This window comes from Apiospora marii (genome assembly GCF_038362585.1).
Source record: "Apiospora marii strain CBS 49790 chromosome Unknown utg000009l_segment0_segment0, whole genome shotgun sequence".
Taxonomy (NCBI): Eukaryota; Fungi; Ascomycota; class Sordariomycetes; order Amphisphaeriales; family Apiosporaceae; genus Apiospora; species Apiospora marii.
Window position 1 is genome coordinate 1,321,561 of NW_027117381.1, and position 22,274 is coordinate 1,343,834.

General features: G+C 52.6%; 6 protein-coding genes across 6 annotated transcripts; 5 read left to right on the top strand and 1 right to left on the bottom strand.

The window, feature by feature from the left end:
• Window positions 1–113: 113 nt before the first annotated feature.
• On the top strand, window positions 114–1,955 carry PG985_011947 (uncharacterized protein; the record flags this gene model as incomplete). The annotated part of the gene is made up of 1 exon (XM_066831714.1): window positions 114–1,955. One exon carries the CDS (start codon window positions 114–116, stop codon window positions 1,953–1,955), a length of 1,842 nt encoding a protein of 613 aa, XP_066679764.1.
• Window positions 1,956–3,650: 1,695 nt separating this feature from the next.
• PG985_011948 (uncharacterized protein) lies at window positions 3,651–5,980 on the top strand (the record flags this gene model as incomplete). The annotated part of the gene is made up of 4 exons (XM_066831715.1): window positions 3,651–3,663; window positions 3,718–3,999; window positions 4,060–4,709; window positions 5,129–5,980. 4 exons carry the CDS (start codon window positions 3,651–3,653, stop codon window positions 5,978–5,980), a joined length of 1,797 nt encoding a protein of 598 aa, XP_066679765.1.
• A 4,605-nt stretch (window positions 5,981–10,585) lies between these two features.
• Window positions 10,586–11,524, top strand: PG985_011949 (uncharacterized protein; the record flags this gene model as incomplete). The annotated part of the gene is made up of 2 exons (XM_066831716.1): window positions 10,586–10,953; window positions 11,029–11,524. 2 exons carry the CDS (start codon window positions 10,586–10,588, stop codon window positions 11,522–11,524), a joined length of 864 nt encoding a protein of 287 aa, XP_066679766.1.
• Window positions 11,525–14,099: 2,575 nt separating this feature from the next.
• On the top strand, window positions 14,100–14,692 carry PG985_011950 (rna-binding protein 8a protein; the record flags this gene model as incomplete). Its single annotated transcript, XM_066831717.1, has 2 exons — window positions 14,100–14,348; window positions 14,432–14,692. 2 exons carry the CDS (start codon window positions 14,100–14,102, stop codon window positions 14,690–14,692), a joined length of 510 nt encoding a protein of 169 aa, XP_066679767.1.
• A 979-nt stretch (window positions 14,693–15,671) lies between these two features.
• PG985_011951 (uncharacterized protein) lies at window positions 15,672–18,642 on the bottom strand (the record flags this gene model as incomplete). Its single annotated transcript, XM_066831718.1, has 6 exons — window positions 15,672–16,477; window positions 16,528–16,549; window positions 16,609–16,994; window positions 17,048–18,382; window positions 18,436–18,489; window positions 18,558–18,642. The coding sequence occupies 6 exons, from the start codon at window positions 18,640–18,642 to the stop codon at window positions 15,672–15,674; spliced, it is 2,688 nt and encodes an 895-aa protein (XP_066679768.1).
• A 2,406-nt stretch (window positions 18,643–21,048) lies between these two features.
• On the top strand, window positions 21,049–22,103 carry PG985_011952 (uncharacterized protein; the record flags this gene model as incomplete). The annotated part of the gene is made up of 2 exons (XM_066831719.1): window positions 21,049–21,215; window positions 21,284–22,103. The coding sequence occupies 2 exons, from the start codon at window positions 21,049–21,051 to the stop codon at window positions 22,101–22,103; spliced, it is 987 nt and encodes a 328-aa protein (XP_066679769.1).
• Between the last annotated feature and the right edge of the window lie 171 nt (window positions 22,104–22,274).

A 22,274-nucleotide genomic window follows, 5' to 3' on the forward strand; every position in this document is an offset into this window, starting at 1 on the left:
CGCAAACGGCAATTTAACGTCGCTCGTTATCCCGTTTTCCCACAACCACAACAAACCAACCCTCGCGTGTGTGTAATGCGCAGCGAATCGACGTAACTCTGCAGCCGGTGAAGATGATGGAAGGACTACGAAGTGAAGTGCCACTTACCGCACCAAACACCAACAATGCATTCGAAGTGCAGTCTAGAGGAATGCATGCGCCGCGGGACACCTACCTTAAGCGAGAGATGGCCGTCGACAGCAATGACGAGGAGAGGGTCGGCGAGATGGACGCGGAAGGGACTGCCACAGTCGAGTTAGCCGCCATTATGACAACGTCGTCGACCCCAGTCAGCCCGGGCCCCTCGAGTCCGCCTCTGGACCAGCCGAAGCCACAAGACTTCGTGCCGCCCACGCGGCCGAGTAGTACTCCGTTTCCCAACGCCCAGCAGGGACAGACGGACATCCGGTGCTTGACGTGCCAGCCAGACAGCGCCGAACTTGACGAATCCATGGTCATGAGCCCGATTGCCGCATCCACTACCGACCAGCAGCCAAGAATGACATTGGACCAACTCCCGGCGGAAATTCACGAATGCATCATGGATCATCTTTTCGGATACCGGGTCTCGACGGCTTCTCCTAGTTCCCTAAGCATACCGAGCGTCAATGCTCGAAGTTGGAATACGGCTTTACGGCATTCGCGCAGGAAGGAGTTGTCAAATCTTGCCCTGGTCATGCCTGCTTGGCGTTGGACAGTGCAGCAGCGCCTATACCGACACATCAAACTCAAGGCGACCGTTCAGGGCTGCAACGAGGTCATGAGTTTCTTCACAGAACATCCTCATCTCAGAGACTACGTGAAGCATATTGAGATCTGGTTCCCCGTCTTTGAACCCAAGCCTGGTTCGGTCTTTGCCTCCAACTCGGCGCTCGCCCTTCCCACCGTATCCCCAGAGGGCATATCAAGTGCACAGTACGGCCTGCCTTCTGACAACGCTTGCCTGGAAGAAGTTTTCTATCTCGTGAGCACCACTCTGCCAGAAGTGCGTGTCATGACTTTGGAGGGCGGCGAGAGAAAGAAGGCACCAAGAGTCAAGTTTTCGCTACCTTCAACCGGCTGGCAGGCAAGAGAGTTGCCCGTAGTCAACACGATCCAGACTCTGATCATCAAAAGTCAGTGGAACATCATTCGGCACTACAAGGACTGGGAATTCATCTCCAACGCCCTCCCGAATCTCGAGGAGTGGCATGGCACCTACGCAAAGCCGAAATCTAAGAGCTACCTTAGCATGGCTGGCATCTTGGAAATCCTTCACCCCAAGATCACCAAGCTCAACCTCAATCTGGAGGCGGACTACCGCCGGGAGATGACCTGCCCTCCTTACTACCTGAAAGTGTGTGAGCAGCTGCACTGGTGTGAGAAGTTGGCCAAGGCCGCGAGCAACTTGGAGCACATCTCCTACACCGGGCGTGTCTGCCACAGCTTCTTTGACACGCTGGCTAAGTACTCGAACCCTCGGGATACCCGTCTAAAGACCATTGATATTACGGTCAAGAACTGCTGCCGGCAAAACGCACAGTGGAACGAGTCTGGCTCTGGCATTACCGACATGCATTTCATTGGGGCCTTTGAGAACTTGGTTCTCGGTGGAATCCGAGCGTTGGAGCGCCTCAAGTCGGTGAACCTCCTGCGTATCCGCTACGTCGATTTGGATTCGCCGGTGCCTCCGCTCAACCCCTATTTCATCGTCAAGGACGGATGGGTGTCTGGCGTTTGGAGCGATAACATTGTGGCTGAGCTCAACCGCGTCCGTCCTGATGCCCGATTCGAGGCCATGGCTGAGAGTTTTGGCGAAGTTGGATACAATAAGGAGGGTCGACTCGTCATCAGCCCCGACTTCCCCAAGTCTCGAGTACTTTCCCTCAAGCTTGCGAACTACGCCATGTTGTCCGGGGGCATCACTATAGTGTAGTGGTATCCCCCCACGAATCTTGGGTCAGGCCTCAAACCTGCTGGAGTATGTACTCCTGGCAAAAGCGGTTCCCCTGGATTTCCCAGCATCAGCAACGATTATATGATTATGACAATACTTTGGAACATTGTTTTCTGAGCGATCCATAAACTGCTCCCCCACCTCCATGATTTGAGAGACGGGAGGTTTATAGGATGACCTCTACTCCCTGCATATGGCGTTCATAAGAAAGCATCTGTGGTTGTTTGTGTTTGCTTTTTTGGGGCGTTTAGACGGAAAGGTACCCTGATCTTTTTGTCATGCGCAAGATACCCCCTCGGCGAGGGTGACCTAATACATAGGATGGAGTTTTGTAGTTATCGTGTATCATCATCAACATTAGGCATTAATGAGCGGTGTTAGGAAATATGGGGTGGGGGAAGGACGAAGGCAACAACAACAACAACAAAAAAACACAAAACCCAATCTCTTCGCCCCGAATGTTGGTATCTCTCTCGATTTCCTTTTCCTCTCTCTCTCTTCGCATAGCGGCTTGGTCTTTCATGGAACTTCGGCGACGCATCTGATGGGTTATCTCAAGGGGGGGCAGCCCCTGGATGCAGCAGCTCTTCTAGTTGATCAATGGAAAAGAATTTTTGCTACAGCCTTCCTCTCCCGTATGCCTGTAGACCACACATCAGGTTCTCTGCTTAGTCTAGAGTAGCCTATGTTGACGTTGTAAAGTATGAGTGCGGTTTCATGATCTTCGCAAGTGAAAGGAGGGGCTCGCAAATAAGATACCTACCACATACTCTAAACCCGACTTCGTCACCGCTAGTGAGATCGATGTCAAGTTCGTAGGAATATAACAAGGTAAGTTTCACATTTATGAAACTCCTGGATATCATCTGGCTCTAGAAAAAAACGTTTTAGACATAGTGAATGTGCATATTTTTATGTTTGGTTTTCGAATTACCCAAGGGGGTCGTGCTGGTGATGTTTGGTCAGGAGATGCCGCTGCTATCATCGGCCCTCTAGTTTAGGGGTTTTCTTACGAGTATGAGTCTCGACTATTCCTCAAAAGCAGCCCATGACGTTTATACTTGTTTTGTATTTGGCTGAACCAATTCAGCGTGTCCTTCATACCAATTAGTGTTACTGATGGTAAAAATCCATACTAATTATACACATGCGAGGGGTATCATATCTTGTGTTACCAACCTTCAATGTCTGCAGACCGAAGAAGCAGAGGGACTATTAGACCGTCGACCGGAAAAGGGTCAAGTGTATGGGCCAGATATGAAGCGAGATATTCCATGGTCTCAGGGGAGTAAACTCATCCATCTATATTGTGTAGGCTGACTACCCTCATCCCTAAGTAGAGATGCGTTATCCATCAACACATGACTCCAGCTCAGACCCGAGGGCAGCAGAAGAGCTCCTTGGGCTTTTGCACTCGGATGAAATAAATTCCTTCTGCCTATTCTTCGTTCCGCCAATGGGCAAAAGAGCGGCCCCCGCATAGATGTGCACCATTGAGAGGGGAGGGCGGCAAACAAGGCTGGCCACTCTTTTGGTTCTGAGCTGAGACGGAATCACTTGCCAGCACTCGGAAAACTGTCAGAGCTGCTAATATTTCTCTCCAACTACACCCACATCCGACTCCGAGAGACCCGCGCGCAGCAGTAGACCTTGCGTGCCTCTTGACCAATTTCGATGCCCGGTTCCAGTAAGCTGATTAGAAAATACGGATCAGATTCTGGCAGCAGTACGAACGAATTAGCTGACAAGGTTGACGTAGGTCTCAAACGGCTTTTGAAGTCGTCTAAAAGGCTACTTGGTAAAAGCCATGGCACTGTCCAAAATCGCGATACAGTCCAAACCCCCAACACTGTCCAAGACCATGTCACTGTTGCCCGAGACTACGTTACTATCCAAGATGATAACGACAGCCAAGGCCAGAACAATGTCAACAAGTATGTTGGTGAAAACCACGAAGACACAGATGGGTCGCAACAGGACAGAGTTCAACATCCGGCAGAGCTTAACCAGCTAGCCTTCCGAGGTATATCAGAAATGCCGTGTGTAGAGTAGTTTCTGAATTGAACTAACGTCATGGGTGCAGAAATGTCTTTGCCTGGCTTTGCCGAGGAGCAGGAGGTGGTGGTGAAGGGAGAGGAAAAGGGCAACTGCCAGGGGTGCCTCCCTGACCCCAACTGGATCAATCTCGAGGAAGTTCGTCAGTGGATCGAAACTTGCGACCTCGAACACGGGGAAGAGTGCCACCACCCAAGCTTAATAGGAACAGAACGGCCCGTCTGGCTCATTGACGTGGAACAAGCCTGTCTCGTTCCTGCAGAAGAGCATCGATACATTGCCCTGAGCTATGTTTGGGGTGGCGTAGAGTCGTCCCAGGCCACAACGGACAACATCGAGCTATTGCAACTCCCCGGTATTCTAGAAGAAGAGGAAGCCCAGGTCTTAGTGCCGAAAACTATTCGACATGCCATGGTACTCACCAAATTGCTCGGCGAGAAACATCTCTGGGTCGACCGCTTTTGCATTTGTCAAGATGATATCGAGACAAAGCATGCCCAGATCCAATCAATGGCCAGTACATATGGGAATGCATACCTTACCATTGTCGCTGCGAACGAGTGGGATGCCAACCATGGCCTTCGAGGGTTAAAAGGGGTCACAAAGCCCCGTGGTGTGAGCCAATACTTGACCACACAGCAATATTTTGAGCTTATGGACCTTAATAACACAATATGGGTGCGTCTGAGTTCCTCGTCGTTGTCGTACGTACTTCCAAGTGCTGTCGCTCGCGCTAATGATATCCACGCAGTCATCCAGAGGCTGGACTTTCCAAGAGGATGTATTCTCCAGCCGAAAGCTATTGTTCCAGTACCAAATGATAAGATGGGAGTGTTCCCGCAAGGCATGGCACGAATCTACCGGAGTCACAGGTCGCCTGCCGGGAAAAGGGCCACCTCGGGTGAAATCAGTTTGGAGCTTCAGATCTCGGGACACAAGAAGGAGTTTCAATATACTTTCGAAGCTGGACGCGTTGGCGAGATACTTTGTTCTGGTGGATAATTACGTAGGTTTCCTCCTCCAATTTGGCCTTCAGGCAAAGAGATGTCGAGCAAACCCGCCCCGCAATGACCCGGTCTCTAAAGATATTGGCTTAGAATACACGAGACTTGAGTTACCCAGAAGACGGACTTCGTGCGTACCTCGGAGTCATTCAGCAGTTCTCTAACATCTTTCCTGCTGGCTTCTTATGGGGACTGCCAGTCTCCGAGTTCCATGCGGCTCTCTTGTGGCAACCCATAGACACTCTTAAGAGAAGGCGGGCGCGAGGAAAGGGGGCTGATGCGCTGGAACTCCCCAGCTGGAGTTGGGTAGGATGGCAGGGCGGTATCGACGCCAAAATTTGCGCATCATACAAATCCCAAGGCCTTAAACCCTTGTGTGTCTGGGAAGCCATGGGTAACAGCCGAGTGACACCCTCGCCACCTACCAACCAGAGGCTGGAAGGCAATACACAAGCTATTATCCATGAGAGCCGGTTTCTCTATACTCGCGCTCCGGTGGCAAGGGCGTGGTTTGGAGACCAAGGCACGTCTGAGGAGTCAACTGCCTTGGTCCAGATGACATTGAAGCAGGATGAGAGTCCACTGCGGCTCGTTTATATCTGCTCTTCTCCGGATCGGGACAATCGCAAGGCAGCCTGCGGTGCTTTGGGTCTCTCACCAGGTTTGCGCGACGACTCTCACGCAGGGGAACAGTGCTGGCTCCTGGCGATTTCTACCGGTAACTGGTCAAGGGATGCGGCCCAGGAAGCTTTTGCCGAACATAATTCTAGGCGCGAACGTAATGGGTGGTGGAGGAGGATTGATTTCGTTAGGGATTTGCGATTCAACTATGTTATATGGATTTGGAGAGAAGACGGTGTCGCTTATCGTAAAGGCCTAGGCGTGATTTTGGTGGATGATTGGGAAACTTTGGATCCCAAGATGGAAGAAATCGTCTTGGGCTAAGTCTACGCCACGGCTTTTCAGCATTTTGTTCTAGCCGCGTGTCTATGCACGTCAGCGACTCCTGTACACGATCTCATTCACATATCGAATTTGGTGGATTACTGCTAAGCGCAACCTAAATGAATGAGCACACTTGAACCGAACGTAACCCAGTCAAACTGGTTGTCTGATATAATTTGCTAAAGGGTTTGTGACCTCTACCGTACCCCAAATATCGTGCCTACAGTACCAAGAAACTTCAACGTATAGGTTATGTAGGTGAATCACCTAAGCCGATATGCAAAGTCAACTACAAGGGCACTGTCTGTTGTTCATAGTCACAGTTAGTAGTGGTAAGGCTTCGGACCGCTTGCACCTGCAAATGGTTCGCTAGTGCAGCGCAACGGTTTGCAGGCGCCATGATTTCTTGCATGAACCCGACGATAGGCTGAATAAATGCTGCAGCCAAAATTTACGCCGCCGCCACCATCGCCTGCATCAGTCAGGCGCCGCAAAGCTTGCCTAACGCCGCCAAGCAGCTTGCGGCGCTTACTAAGAGACCGAAACCTGTCGCCATCGACGAGAATGAGAATAGTGTCCAAAGTAGATAAATAAAATACCATTACTTAGATGGTACGGTGATTTAATAGGCAGATACCCCGTATTCCTACAGACAAAACTCAAATAGTCGCTTCCCCATGGTGGTAGGTGACCACGAAACGACGCCCCTAAACTGTATCACCGCCGGGTAAACGGGTAAAAGTCCCAGGGAGGTGCCGGCCCGTGTCGAGTCTGTAAAAGGAGACCCAATCGGCGGCTTCCCCACGTTCGGGGTTGGGACCCGAAGCAGTTTGATCAAAGGTTGGCTACCCGAGATTGCGGCATCGTATAACAAGGGCAGCAATGTCCTCTGTGCTCAGCCAGCTGCCAGAGTTACACAGCGACGAGAAGATATCATTCAGAAAAGGGGTTACGGTTCGTCAAGGTTCGGAAGCCCGGCGGAACCATGTCTCGGGCAAGCAAGTTCCCATTATTGTACGGCCGCCAAGAGACCAGGGAAACGGTCAATGGTAAGACAACGTGGGGTGACTGTTGGCAGTTGGGGTTGCCAGATCTAGGTAATCTCCGGATATGAAGTTGCATGGAGTCATCTCGCGACCATGCATTTGTTGGTGCGTCGTGTCTCCGCCAGCGCCAGGGATGGTGCAAAGAGACCACGTACGGCGTATTTCAGACTTGCTCAGCTAGGACCATGGGGAAACAAACTAGTAGGTAGCAGAGGAGAGCTCGAGATGAATAAATGCCACCGATGCCTTTTACACCGATATTCGGCAGGGAATGGGCATTTGCCGAGTACTGCCCCCTTGTCAACACAGTTCCCCACGTCCTGCTGACCGGCGCTTGGCCAAGCTGACATTCTAGGCAAAGACTCTTGGCCATATCCATTGCCAATACATATTTGGGGAGAGAGCTAAGCCATGGCATTGTCATGTCGTACGATCAGAAACGTCCTAGGCTGCGGGGCCCCGCGCAGTCATTCTGGCTGTCAGTCTTGGAAATACCACGGCCCCGTCAGTAGCGAGGGATGCGTGCGCTCCGGGCGTAAGGAGAACTGGTATTGGTAAAAGATGCAGCCACCAAGACTCCGATGAGGATTCCTATGACGATGATGACTCCCTATACATGTATGTGTTAGTAGCGGTGCTAACAGTAGACCTAGATCTTCTTCAACTAGAAGCCGGACTGGAGAAGAACAATGACAAGCGAGTTCTGGAAGACTTGCACGGGGTTAAGCTGGAAGGGTCTCCACTCCCCACCGATCTCCGCACATCTTGCAGCATCATGTGTGTACATCAATGCGGTAAAGTCAGAACACCAACGATCACCATGGGTCCCACTCCTAGTTCCAGTCAGGAGGGGGATGAACAATTACTGTATTATCCATGGGGTAATGCAATATGTTATGATGCAATACCGAGTATCTAAAGTAGTGTATTTGCACGATGAAACCCACCGTTTCCAGTCTGCCGGAGGAGAGGAAACTTCGCAAACTCCCAGGTTACGTACGCGTTCCCTTCAGATTGTGATCGGACCCTCGGCACCCTGCAACCTGCTGTAATCGTGTCGCACTTAGCATGGTAGCTCGCAGAGCTCGTCAGCTGCAGCCTCAGAACAAGCGCCTATCCGATGCGGATAATGATGTAGCTTATGTATTCATGTGTACCGACGACGTCGGCGCGTCTGGGGGGTTTTGCCTCTCGTGATCTATGATCGCCGCGGGTACTATGCCATTCGCCGATGTACACGAAACACGGTCGTGGGTGAGAAAAGCAAAACTGCCGAAGTCTGACGCCGGTGCGGGTGGCTCGGGCGACTTGGAGAGCTCGTAGTTATCATGGTGGTTTGGTTTGGTTGCTGCAGAAGATGCTTGGTGCCAATTGGGAAATCTCATTGGCTCGCATGGAATCGTTTAGGTACTTGCAGTGTTATTTCAGCTCCTCTACTCCGTACCTTCACAGCCCTATCCTCTCCCGACTTGACCTGCATAATAAGCTTCTCTGATTCTGATGTTAGCACCGGCTGTGGCTTCGGTGGCTTCAAGCTTTCGAATCCGTGACAATACTGCCGTTAATTTCAGTGTTCTGCCGCAATAACTAAGTACCTACCTAGACAAGAAGCAACCGTCAATAGAACGCGTCGGGGGCCTGCCTGCGTCTGACCAATCCCTGTGCAATCTTTGGACGCTCAAGACACACACACACCCGTCGCGACGGGTGGTGGTGTGCTGACTTGGGGGTGACATGGTACGGAACATCTGGAAGAGCACCAAAGCCAAGCAAAATCCCACATTGTTTAATCCTGGCCACTTGCGTGACGGTGTGGAGCCCCTCTTTTCCTTTTCTGTTTCGGCGAGTCGACAGGAGATTGAACAATCAAAACATGGGGAAGCAACACCCTCTCCAACACTTGGCTTCTTGGCCCTGCGCCCTTCCCCGGACCAAACCATCAGGTTGTGCTGAAACGATTCCGAAAGTGCAGGCGCCCACGGGTCCATGCTTCAACAAACTACGAACATGCCTAGAGCAGAGCCCTGCATTTCGTCGAGGAATCTATTCCGCGTGGCGTAATTTTTTAGGGCATCGTGCTTGCCGACTAAGGGGATCGTTTTCGTACTACCGGGCTTAAGCATTGCCTATCAACGGGTAGCGGCTCAAGACTTGAGCAATGATGTAGTGTTATGCAATAAATGTCATGAAGCGGAGGCCAAGTCGGGCAGTTCGGGCGGCGACGCGGAACTGCCATCTGCAGAGCACAGGCAGGGAGGCAAGAGGACGGGGAATAGGAATCTCTCAGTTGTCAGTCACGCAGTCTCTGCTTTTAGGTTTTGCGGGCACTGCGTTTCTGGCGTTCTGCACTGTTGCGGATCTGTCTCCAGTCATGCCAGTTTACTGGGCCCTATTAGTAGTTGCCCTCTACAACCAACACGGGTCACTCAACAACATTCAATGGGCAGTCAGCTCACAATGCTCCGTACCTACCTGCCTACAGTACGCTGCGTGACAATCTACATTATATGCTTAAACATCGAGTCTCCATCAGCTACGGTAGATCAGGCCAAGTCGGTGAAAAGGAAATTCCCCAGTCGGTTTGGTTCAGGTGTGGGTTTGGTATTTGGCCGCACTGGACACGAGAGGGTGGACTTTGGTTCGTCTGGTCCAAACCGGGGTAAGGAGGGTGCAACCTTGACGAGTACCTGACCATTACAAGAGCCTTCGTCTAGTGCGCTCCATCATGACGCGGTACAGTCCCTCCGCCCTGGGACGTGTATCCACGCTGGCGCTGGTAGGTACCTTCCAGGTATCCAGCGACGCACTTTTTCCTGCCGCTAATGGGAATTGGATATCTTGATATTGGCTAGCTCTAAGGGGGGTATCCTCCTTGGGACAAGAGAGGACACTTGCTCTTACGCACAAGTGACAAATGAAATGAGATGGGTGCAGCAGTTGCTGGCCGTTCCTGACCCTTTTGGTCAAGCGTCAGCTATGTTCGCCAACTCATGCGATGCTACATGGTGCCGACTCACCCTCGCATTTATCCAGTAATCATACGCAACCACAGGTCACTTACACATAGGAGTGTAGGTACTGCACTGTAGGTGGTAGGGGTATTCATTAGTAGCTAACGTAGGTAGGTGAAGGCCCTTGTTCTTCCCAATATCTGACATTGCTCCACACAGCCTGAACAACGTGAGGGTCCAATTGATCAATTCTCCTACCTGCCTGTCCTCTCGTTTGTCGTGCCCCCCTGGTCCCCTGGTCCTGGTCTGGGTCATTCCGTTGATCCTTCCTGGTGGGTTTCTTCTCCGCATGCTACCCACGGCGCGAAGGTCCTCCGCACCGCATACACACATCTCACTTACACCTATATTACCCCAGATCCCCTACTACTCACAACCTAGAACCCTCTTCCTTTTTCCTTCTTCCTCTCACTCCGGCAGAAGGATACCGATTTCCGCTTCCTAGAATTCCTAGAAGAGCTTCAGAAGGAAACGCCTTCACACCCAGCAGCACCTTTTGTTCATTTTTATTTTCTTTCCAGAAGGGTACACGGAGGAACAAAGTCACAATGGCGACGACGGATGCCCATACCGCCGACATGGAGAAGATCACCACCACGGGGTCTGAGGCGCAGCCGAACGGCGGCCATACCAACCAGCGCACCTACGACTACCACAACCCCATGCAGCACATCCACACCCGGGACGGTGAGGGAAGACTCGCTGCCTTCGGTGGTGAGTTCCAGCCCGGTCTGTACCGCCCGGTGGAGAACCGCAAATTCGCCAACCCGGCGCCTCTGGGCCTGTCCGCCTTCGCCCTGACCACGTTCGTCCTGTCCCTGATCAACGTCGGTGCCCGTGATGTCACGGAGCCCAACGTCATCATCTCCCTGGCGTTCGGCTACGGTGGTCTGGTGCAGCTGTTGGCCGGCATGTGGTAAGTTTGCAACCCTCATGTTTTATTCTTCTTTATATCTTCCAAGGACAATCGGACGCTAACTCGGCCCTCAAGGGAAATGGCTGTTGGTAACACGTTCGGTGCCACTGCTCTGTCCTCGTACGGAGGTTTCTGGATCTCCTTCGCCATCCTGCTCACGCCCGGTTTCGCCTCCCTGTCGCCCTACACCGAGAAGGGCATCGACGCGTCGCAAGAGCCGTCCGTGATCGGCTTCTTCCTGGCCGGTTGGTTCATCTTCACCACGATCCTGCTCCTCTGCACGCTGCGGTCGACTGTCATGTTCTTCGCCCTCTTCTTCACGCTCGACCTAGCCTTCCTGATGCTCTTCTGCCACTACCTGGCCACCGCCAACGGCGCCATGGCCGCGAGCAAGGCCCTGCAGAAAGCGGGTGGTGTTTTCGGACTGTTGGCGGCCTTCATCGCCTGGTACAACGCCTTTGCCGGTATTGCCGACTCGAGCAACTCGTTCTTCCTCATCCCCGTCTTCCACTTCCCGTGGTCCGAGAAGGGCCGCCAGGCTCGCGGCAAGACTGCTCGGGAGACCGTCTAAAGTGCCAATCAGTCGATATACAACCTGATTTCTGGGTTGGGGGCACAGTTACTCGACGAGACGAGATGGACGTGTACGTTTCACGTGAGGAGGGTGGTTTTTGATTTTTTGAAAGCGGTATGAGCAAGCCTGAGTTCTGCCAAATGACGATGATGACGCTGGCAAGGATATACACTTATGGGAAAGCTACGATCGATACCTTGATGGGAAGCGCAATGATACCAGTGACGGGGAGAAAATGGCAGGAAGGCAGTCATTTCTACATAGCAAACTGATAATTTAATCACTCTCAATCGGCCACTTGGTTGTGTACCGATTGATGGAGTTTCATTCATCATGTTCATCTTCACATACCTACTATCTCTCGCTCGCTTACCTGCTAAGCAGCACCCGAACGTTTCTTGGCCCTCTCCCGAATGTGCGCTTTCAAAGCATTTGGGGGTCCGTCCAACAGCTCAGCGATACTTGCAACAACAGCGACTCAGCCCGGCATACCGTGCCGGTTCCAATTACCGCCCCCGGTCAGTTTAGCTGACCTCGCGTTCCCTGGGCGCGCTGGGCACTGCGGTCTTAGGTGAAGTGCCGCGCACACCCTCTGGCGCTACCCACGCCGAGCCCGCCCGTTCGACCGCACCACACCACTACCGTCCGACGTGGCGTTCCTTCGCCAATGCTTGGCTAGCCTGATTGCCCGCCCAGCGCGCCATTCTTGGTCACCAAGCCATTCATGGCACGGCATACGTTGGCCAAGGGGGCGCGACGGTTATCGCAATTGTTGAGAGATATGGATGGACACATTTCCATTGGAGTCGGGTCAACGGGGAAGGAAGAAGGGATGTGTTGTAGTCGCAGCTCGGCGGTATTGGCGTTGCATCCGTGGTGGGCTTGGCGCTAGGTCAATCGGGATTGCTATTTACAGGCACCGGGCAGGGGGACCAGCAAACGTTCGATTTTGCTCTCCTTGTTGGTCAATTTTGTTTGCGTTCTAGATCTGGACGGGCGAGCAAACAGCCCACCCCCAAAAAACCGCGCCAGATATATCTCCGCTGTCCGGGGTTACCGGCCAAATTATGGGACGTGCTGGCGGGAGGTCGACCGCGAGCAATGGTGGGCTCTTCGGTGATTAGGCCGGCCATATCTGAACTCTGAGCTCCAGTATATTGTTGTTGGCTCCGGTAGATGCCGCGGTCTTATACGGCGTTGGGGGCCGCCGCTGGAGCACCGGGACACTCAACTGCGACGTTAATACAGGGTATTATTGTCCATTTACGATGGAAATGTGGTTTCCGTTGTCCTTGTACGATTGGACAGTGTCGTTGTGTACTTTCCAGTTCTCGGCCCATCGCCCGACAGGAGAGAATGCCATTCAGGGGCTTTTGCCATTGATTCCACGTATGACTCCCGCTCAGACAAACACCCGTCGCAAGCTTGCAGGTCGCGAGGCCACTCTGTTGGTTTGACCTGGGCTGCGCCGCAGCGATCGTTTCAATATCGGATAGGTTGTGCGAATGAGGCCTCTCGATCCAAGCAGGATAGACGATGCAAGGAGGATGGAGACAGCTCACAGACGCTGCAGAACCTGGTCAGCTTTGGCGATCGCAGTGTAAGTTATCATAAAGCAGGCACGCATCAACGGCACGCCGATGAGCACGCCCGCAGCCCATGAAAGGTCGAAAAGAAGCATTTCAGTCTCACGCAAGGGGGCGGGTGGTCGGATTTCCTGGATTTTGCTCCCTGGCGACCCCGGGGTGAGTTCGCATGGTTAACACGCCTACGCATGTCTACCACATATATATTCTTATAATATGGTATGGTACGGCAATAAACTGTAGAGGGCGGTCAGCTCATAAACAACATATACTCAAGAGTTGATGCTTACAGGTAAAGCACTTGCTCATTTCCGTGGTTCATGTCAAATTCGCTTGGCCCTCCTTTGATCCCAAACGACGGTCTTAAGGCCACTGTGATACTCCGTCAAAATTGCATGGTTTCTTCTAAATAGCAAGCCCAACTTCGATGCTGTCAATATGCCTAATTTCTACTAGTTTCCCAACGATGACAAGTCCCAGCCAATGGTTGTACAAGCAGATATTGAAGAGGATGCCTACTTACATAGCGGCAACCAACATGAACTACCACCCCGGCGACCACGACGGGAAGAAGCGCCTCAGAAAGAGCCATATTGTCTTGCAAATGAACGTGCCAGTCCCGGTAGCTAAGAACGAGTACGATTTTCTATTTTTGAACAAGTAAATGGTGGTTATCCTTCCAAAATGAAGTGAAGTCGGATTGATGAAATCATGCCGTCTCGGTGCCAGCTGTCAGACTCAGCTCCGCCAGCCGCCCAAGCTTCACCAGGCCTTATGGGCGTTGCCCCGCAGAAATCCGCAAGCTCCAGCGGTCAATTGAACGAATTGGCACCCAAAGCTGAAAGCACCCCACCAACGAGAGAGCCTAGGCCGAGCTACCTACCATTTTGAAGTCCATCATTTTGGACATTCCTCGTCACCTACACGCGCAAAACACAAGACAACTCCTACCAACCATTACAACTTCACCACACAAAGAAGACATCATGGCCGACGTGGAGATGGACATTGACGACGCGGGCGCCGTCGGCGGCAGCCCGCCCCCCGAGGCCAAGGTCGGCGACATGCAGACGCACTCCAAGGCGACGGCGGTGCGCTCCATCGAGGGCTGGATCATCATGGTGACCAACGTGCACGAGGAGGCCGACGAGGAGGCCGTCCACGACAAGTTTGGCGACTACGGCGAGATCAAGAACCTGCACCTGAACCTCGACCGCCGCAGCGGTTACGTCAAGGTATGTCAACTACAATCACATTGCCATACCTTTTTTCTGGTGCGAATGGGTTTGGACTAACCGGGCCTCTTTGTTTCCGACAGGGCTACGCTCTCATCGAGTACACGACGCTCCAGGAAGCCCGCGCCGCCATCGACGGCTGCCACCAGACCAAGCTGCTCGACCAGACCATCTACGTCGACTTCGCCTTCGTGCGGCCGCCGCCGGGCAAGGGCGGCGCCCGGGGAGGCCGCCAGTCGCACCGCGGTCGCGGCCGCAGCCGAAGCCGGAGCCCCGACCAAGGAAAGGGCGACGAAGCGCCCGCGCCCGCTGATGGAGGCGAGGAGCCTGCCGCCGAGTCATGAGGAAGTTGGGATCGAGAAAGAGAGAGAGTAAAGGACAAAAGCGCAAACTGGAAGGGCCAGGGATGATGGCCAGTACACGTTTCGCCTCCTTGGGGGACGTGGGAAAAAGCCACCCAGGATCGGGCTCGCATACCGGATTAGCTAGGGTGACCCAGAGAGACCCGGAGGAAGACGCGAACCGTAGAGAGAGGGTTGGTCACGTTGACTGGTGCTCGCCGGCGTGTCGCCTCAATAAAAAGGACATGTCGGCATGCGAAATACGACTATCAAGGTGAGCAAAAGAGGTTGGGTCGTGGCTTGTATTGCAATACTAACCCTCGAATAGGCCAGAGATTGCCAGGGAATCTTATATATACATCTGCAAATTCGCTATGACTACCAACAACCTTTCGAAATCCAGAATCCCTGCAAGCTCTATCGTGAATGGAACAACTCCCACAATGGCTTCAAGGGCGAGGCCTTGGAGCAAGGCCGGCCTCTTTCGTCATGTTTTGTGCTGACATATAATGATGACCGGTGCAACTCACTTATATCCGTGACACACTACACAGTCTCTTACAAAATGTAGGTCCAAGGGGATCAACCTGGAATAACCCAAAATGGGCCGTAGGCTTGTTCCTCAGAGATCCTAAAACATGATATGGAAGGGAGCAACAAAAGTGTTTGTTCACTACCCACCAAAAAGACAAAAACATACAACACCGAGGATTCCCAGGTCGTCACCGACCCTAGTACTAATTCGGCTCTCTGCTGCTTATATATGGGAGAGCGGACGGGATCCCTAGTATTCAGCAGATGTGATGGAATCGTGCTTTCATGCAGTCTATCTATTGCAGCAAAAGAAGCAGGAATAGTCTAGCCAGTTTCCCGTCACATACGCGCTCGAACCAACATCGTATACTATAGTTGTTCTTGACACGAGCCCTCGCAGCAGAGACGCTATGCCTTTCAGACATGACATGCCCTCGATCTTATGTATCTAGTACCTCACTTTCTCCTTCCAGATGGGCACCTCGTGCACATCCTCCACGCTCCACCTGACCCTCCCCTTCTCATCCAGCCAAGCGCCCTGATCCGTCGCCTTCAGCCCCTTCCCCTCATTCTCGCTGATCTCGTTGGCGGTAGCCCCGATCCGGTCCTTCGCGAGCCAGATCAGGGGGGTCGGGCTGGTCAGCGCCGGGTTGAGGTACGCCTTGCCGAGGTCCGCCTCGCTGTACTCCGGGGGCGCGCCGCCCGTAAAGCTGCCAGAGGCCCCGTCGTCGGCGAGCCAGCGCCGCATGGCCTGGTACGACGTCGAGATGCGCGGCTCGAAGAACCGCGCGATGGGGTCGACGACGTGCTCCGCCACCTTGGACGGTACGTGGGCGCGCTCGCCAAGCCGTTGGAGGTGCGACTGCGCTTGGCCTTCTTCTGCGGACGAGAGCAGCGGCGTGTTTTCGTTGTCGCCGTTGGGATCGCTGATAAGATCGGCTGGCAGGTATTTCTCCAGCGGCGCGAGGTACTTGTTCATCAGTGCGTTGTATACAATGGTGGCAATGAAAAGAACAGCCAGTAGAATTGACGGGCCCGTGGCTTTTCTCAGGCCAAAGATACCGATCAGGGCTAGCTCGGCAATGTATACACCTGTCAAGAGATGTTGCAGGGCCAAGGTGTAAGCTTGTCCTTTCGTGTCGACCTTGGGTTGGATCACGAATATAAGGTTATAACGGTAGGAGAAGTAATAAAGTGATAAGCCGATGGCGGCGAATCCCATGACCAGGGGAGAGATACACGAATACGCGATGGCTAAGAGTTGTCAGTGCCTATCTTAAAACAGGAGGAGTCTATTAACCCACCGATGATGGTGAAGTTGGAAAACTATATGTGGAATTAGCTGAGTTCAGGCAGATTGACGGTGTATGTGTGTAAAAGCTTACCTTCGGAAACACTTTGCCCCAAGCAATGCCTTTCATACTCGTGAAGCGAGCAAACTTTTGCCTAGGTGTCTTGTCAAAAAGGCGATCGTATATCAGATATGTTAGCAAGTCCGAGTAGTTGAGCAGGTTATCGGCTGCAGTCGTCGTTCCCTGGATAATGAAGTACGTCAAATAGAAATTGGCCGACTTCGGGAGTTCCTGCGCCAGCAGTGTCGGGATAGATGTTGGATCCTCCAGTCTATCGATCAGTTGTGAGGCCACCGTAGCAGCACCAGAGAATACGGCAGTTACGAGAAACACCTGGGTAACCTGGAAGATGTAGAACCACTTCTGCACCTTGAGCTCATTGACAGTGGTTGTTGGTGCACCGAAGGATTTGAAGATGTCTGGTGTCTGTTAGTTCACTTCTTCCGTAGCTCACGGTCTATGTGCAACTTACATCGAAAGATGTTAGGCACGTATTTACTAAGTGCACTTGTGACTAGCGGCGGTAAGAGTCCGGAGAGCAGTCCAATCACAGGTTGTGGGAGTCTTTTCAGGAAGCTAAGCCACTCGACGTTTTCTGCGAGATAGCCGATGTTGGATACGAGACCAACGAATCCACTGGGAATGGACCAGAAGACGATGGTGGCGATGACTATAGCAACCGCAAGACCCTCTTGAGAAGCTCGACGGGTTGGTGGGATGGTCAAGTTCTTCCAGATAATCTCGCTTGGCGGGATGTCCGTATGTCTTGGGGTGAGTGCAAGCAGGTTGGCTGAGGCTACTTGCTGAGATGCTCGCTGGGCGTCTGCTTGCGTCTTGAACTCGACGAATACCGCGGCAGCTCCCTGTGGATGACCGATCTCGTGCGAGTTCCTTGCCTCGTCGATGTCTGACTCCGTCTCCTTGACTTGCTCCCGGAGCCATCGTATGCTATCGACCTTCTTGCCGGATTTGAGATATCTTTTCGGGCGGGCAGCTGCCCTTGCTCCGTCGGACAACTCGTTGTAACTAACCGTCCCTGTCCCGCTGTGCTTGGCAGCGTTTCGTCCCTTCTTATCGGCTGTGCAGATCAGTGACATTTCAGCACTTTCAAGTTGCTCAATCTTGGAGTTTCTTGCCGCCACTAGACTGTCAAGCGTGTCGACCTTGGTTGCAGGCCAGATGCGCACTGCCGCATCACCAAAGAAGCGGTGCATGTTGGAGTCATCCAGCGCGTCTCGCGGTGCCGACAGATACAAGACAGTGCGTGAGGACAGTCTGTTAGCATTAGATTTGGACAGCGTCCACGCTTGCCGCAGTCCGACGAGCCAGAGCCGCTCGCGGGCAACAGTGAACATGACGAAGCTGAAGAAGACCCATGCCACCAGGGCATGGGCATACAGCCGCTTCTTGTCCCTGACGTTTCCAATGCCGATGCTGTCGAGCTGCGTCGAAGTGCCACCGCCGGTTGCATTGACGGGCATCAAAATGGGCCATGTCAGGGCGCAGCCGACCAGGCAGATGAAGATGACGGTGCGCAGGAAACGCAGAAAGAGGTACGAGTCCAGCGACTGGCGGTAGAGGATGAACTTGTCAGGCACATCCCACATCGTGTGCACCCAGTCAAACCAGGCGCCGCTGGGGGTAGGAGTTCGGCTCCTTCGATGTGTTAGCAAAGCATCCATGATTACACCCATGGAAAGAAAACCAACTTCTCCGGTATGGTGCCCATGAATGTGCGTGGCATATAGATGTTGCGATACCGATGCCGAATCAGGACGAATATGGCGACGAAGAATAGCCCCGTTACCTGGGGTCATCAGCCAAGAGTCCAGTGGCATATTATCGAGTGCGTGTACTCACCCACGTAGGCACAAAGGCCGATACCACTGCTGCAAGCGATGCAGAGCCCTTTGGCTACATAATGAGTGCAGAATTAGCGTCTCTGGAGTGCATGTCGCGGGGGCGTCGCGTTGCCGTCACACTAGGATTGCCAACCTTCGTCTCCGTCATGCTGAAGCTGCTCTCAGCCGAAGCCCGCGCAGGGTCAAATGTGCTATACGGCTCCATATTGGCCTATATATGACCATAAGCCAGTTTCGAGTGCAATCTAGGCCTTTGCGTTGATTTTGAGTTGGTGCTGCAGAATGGAATGGGCTGCTGCGTTGGAATTCAGGCAGGCATGGTGTTATGCTCATGGTGGTTTGAGCTTAGTCGCCTAATGACGTAACTCGGCTTGTTTCAGCTGTTACCAAATTCCACTGCCTGTCATTCATCCTTGTATTCACTCACTGAAGTACATAATGATATTTCAAACTTGCCAATAATTAATCGACGAGTAAATTAGCTTGAGTAATACTGTCACGAGTCACTCAGTATCATTTCCTTTGGTCTGGATTGTTGCGTCTCTAGTATACGGCATATTCTACTGGAGTAGGTCCCATGGATGGCTGTGACCAATCCTGCCATTTTCAATCAACCATTGATACCGTATACACATGGAGGCCTCCGGGAACCTGCTACATTCGACAACGACTATTGTGGAACTTTCGGAAGCCATAAACTCCATATGCATGTGGCACCAATGATCAATGATATGCCATGCCCACCTGAAAGACAACGAGTCGCATCATTGGCATGCACATATCGTACCTTCATGTAGCGATATTACATCTGCTCCGGAGCTTGGACTGTAACCCCGTTAGTTCGGTCGCCGGTGGATGCTGGAAGAGCCGGTCCGCTCCGCCGTGAACTTTGACAGGTTCTGCGCAGAAGTAGCGAGGCCCTTCGAGGACAGATAATTGGGCTCATGGCTGAAAACTGCTATGGGCGTGAGACCGATACACGAAGCGAGCCATCATGAGTAAGTTGAGGGTGGTAGCCAGCGGTGACAGTATTCAGTGATGGTTGTTTAACTGAGCGAACGTGCCGAGTAGACTCTCACTTCAAGGATTACGAAGCCCTGTTTACATCTGAAGAGCCGCCTTCTGAATATGGCTTTGCTGATAAAGACGACACGACACGGCAGTGGCAGAATCAACAAATGGAACTCGAGGAAAGAAGAGGTAACACTTACATGAATATGAATTGTCTTGTTTCCCCAGGAACCATGGAGCTCTAATCCCCATCTTTGATCGGTTCATATGGCTTCCCTCATAGAACAGGACCATAAATGTACCCTCGAGCAGTTAATATAGAATGGTCTAAGAAATTCGCGCTTCGAAATACGTATCTCTATGGATGCGAACAGTCTTCCCAGATATCTTATCTAAGATTGATCGTTCACAGATCGATACAAAACACTAAACGAATCCTCCGAAGGAGTCGGACCGGTCCCCCAGTGCTCAATGGCTCGCTCGCGGGTTAATGGATCGTGACATTCCCACACCCCACAGGCGTCTTCAAGAAAAGCCTGATCGTAAGCAATAGCTGCAGAAAGGGTTTAATGGATACATATTCTGTGTAATCGAGATGCTGGACGTGGACGAACAGCCCGTATTTTCCGACGTAGGATGGTGGATCCCAGCAGGCCGGCTTTGCGGCACATCACAGCTTGCTCCTACTGCTTCAGCGACCTCAACTTGAACACCAAGTTCGTAAGAGAAAGCATCCTAGCAAGGCTCCTATCACCATTTGCAATCCCTCTAGTCCACCCAAGCCAAGTAATATCGAGCAGTTAATGAAGGTCAATACCGCAAGGTATGTTGTGTATGGTCGAAAGTCCCGTGAGCGAGAAGTCTCGGGACAGAAGAGACCGATTTAATGAACGCGCTATATACCAGCTTCCACAAGGGGAGATAGTCGTAATTGGATAAGAGACTCGGATGTTTCATTTCATTGCTATGTGGTCTGGGCAGGTTATAAGTCGTAATGTCAGTGTTCTTTCTCGAAGAAGATATGTCATTTCCCGGTCTGTGTTAAACATCAAAAATACAGTTCACTGATATATTCTGCCATCTCGAGTACCAAATTTGCTGCCAAATCCAAAAAGGGGCTGCGCCAATGCTTACATGTAAACAATACCTGAGGGTTTCGGACGATAGGAACTGGTAACACGATAGCAAGTGATGACGTCCAAGGGCGAAGCGCACGATACGAGACCTAAGAGGTAGGTGTTCCTATTAGACCTATTCAAGCAAACAAATGAATATGGGCCACTTAACAACTCTTGAGCATATTGGCAGACGACGGTCTCTCTGCTGGAAGAAGGAGCTATGAATATTAGGAAGGGAGCGACAAGGTGATTGTTGACGACCCCGCAATTGAGCTAGCGCTCCCGTGGAGGGGCAGAGGGGTATGTACTGGGTATCCCTGCATTGTATTCGAAGCTCCATAACTCGGCCCAGGTGGACTGACGCAATGCTTCTCTGTTCCTGGGCACTTCCCACGAGCTGTTGAACTTACAACTTCAACTCCGCGTCTTGAACTTGAGCGATAGGAATCATTTTCTACCATACACGCCGCAAATGATATAAGATGTCCGGCCAACAAACGGGCACCCGTAAAGACAGCCATGCCAACAGCTGGTATGAAGGCGATCCCGACGAGTTATCGTCTACTCTCGACGAGTTCCTGGCCGAAGTGCCCAACGATATTGAGGGTAACCCACTGCCAATAAAAGGCGCCAGAACCATCATTGCACCGTATGAATATCTTTATAATAGCTACATCAAGGTAATGACAACTTACTAACCATCATAACAACATATAGGCATGCTGGCTACAGTTACTCCGGGCCTTGTGCCGCCTGGGCCTACAAGTCCCTCGACCTCAGCAACGCCAAGCGCGTCTTCATCCTCGGCCCCTCACACACCTACTACCTCTCAGGCTGCGCGCTCACCACGTACGCCAAATACGCCACGCCCCTCGGCAACCTCACGGTCGACAGCGCCGTGATCCAACAGCTGCGAGCCACGGGTCAGTTTGCCGACATCGACCGCCGATCCGACGTGGAAGAGCACTCCCTCGAGATGCACCTGCCCTTCCTCTACAAGCGGCTCACGCAGGCCTTCGCGTCGGAAGCTGAATATCCCACCATCGTGCCCATCCTGGTCGGCGACAACAAGGGGCCCGAGGAGAAGGCGTTCGGCGCCCTGCTGGCACCGTACCTACAGGATCCGGACAACGTCTTCATCGTGAGCTCCGACTTCTGCCACTGGGGCAGTCGCTTCAGCTACACCAAGTACGCGCCCGAGAACAAGATCGAGAACCTGCAGAGCGTGACGCGCAGCATGGGCGCCGTCACCAACCCGCCGATCCACGAGAGCATCAAGATGCTGGACCAGCTGGCCATGGACGCGGTTGAGTCCGGAAAGCACGACGACTTCGTCGGCAACCTCGCGCGCACCAAGAACACGGTCTGCGGTCGGCATCCCATTGGCGTCACCATGGCGGCGCTCGAGGTGCTGGCCAAGGATCACGCCGAGCCGGGCAAGCACAAGTTCAAGTTCGTGCAGTACCAGCGCAGCGGGCTGGTCGAGTCGGCCAGCGATTCGAGCGTGAGCTACGCATCTGCCTATGCTATTGTCTAGGCTGCTGAAACGGTACCCTACGTGATTGGAGAGAGGGGTCACATGTTGTTTAAGTATGTATCCCATGCGACAAAGAATTAATGAAGTAATGAACCGTCAATAGGCATCCTAGCGTGCCCGCCCCTTGCAGCTACTCGACTTCACCAAAGTGACTATGAGGGATGTAACAGA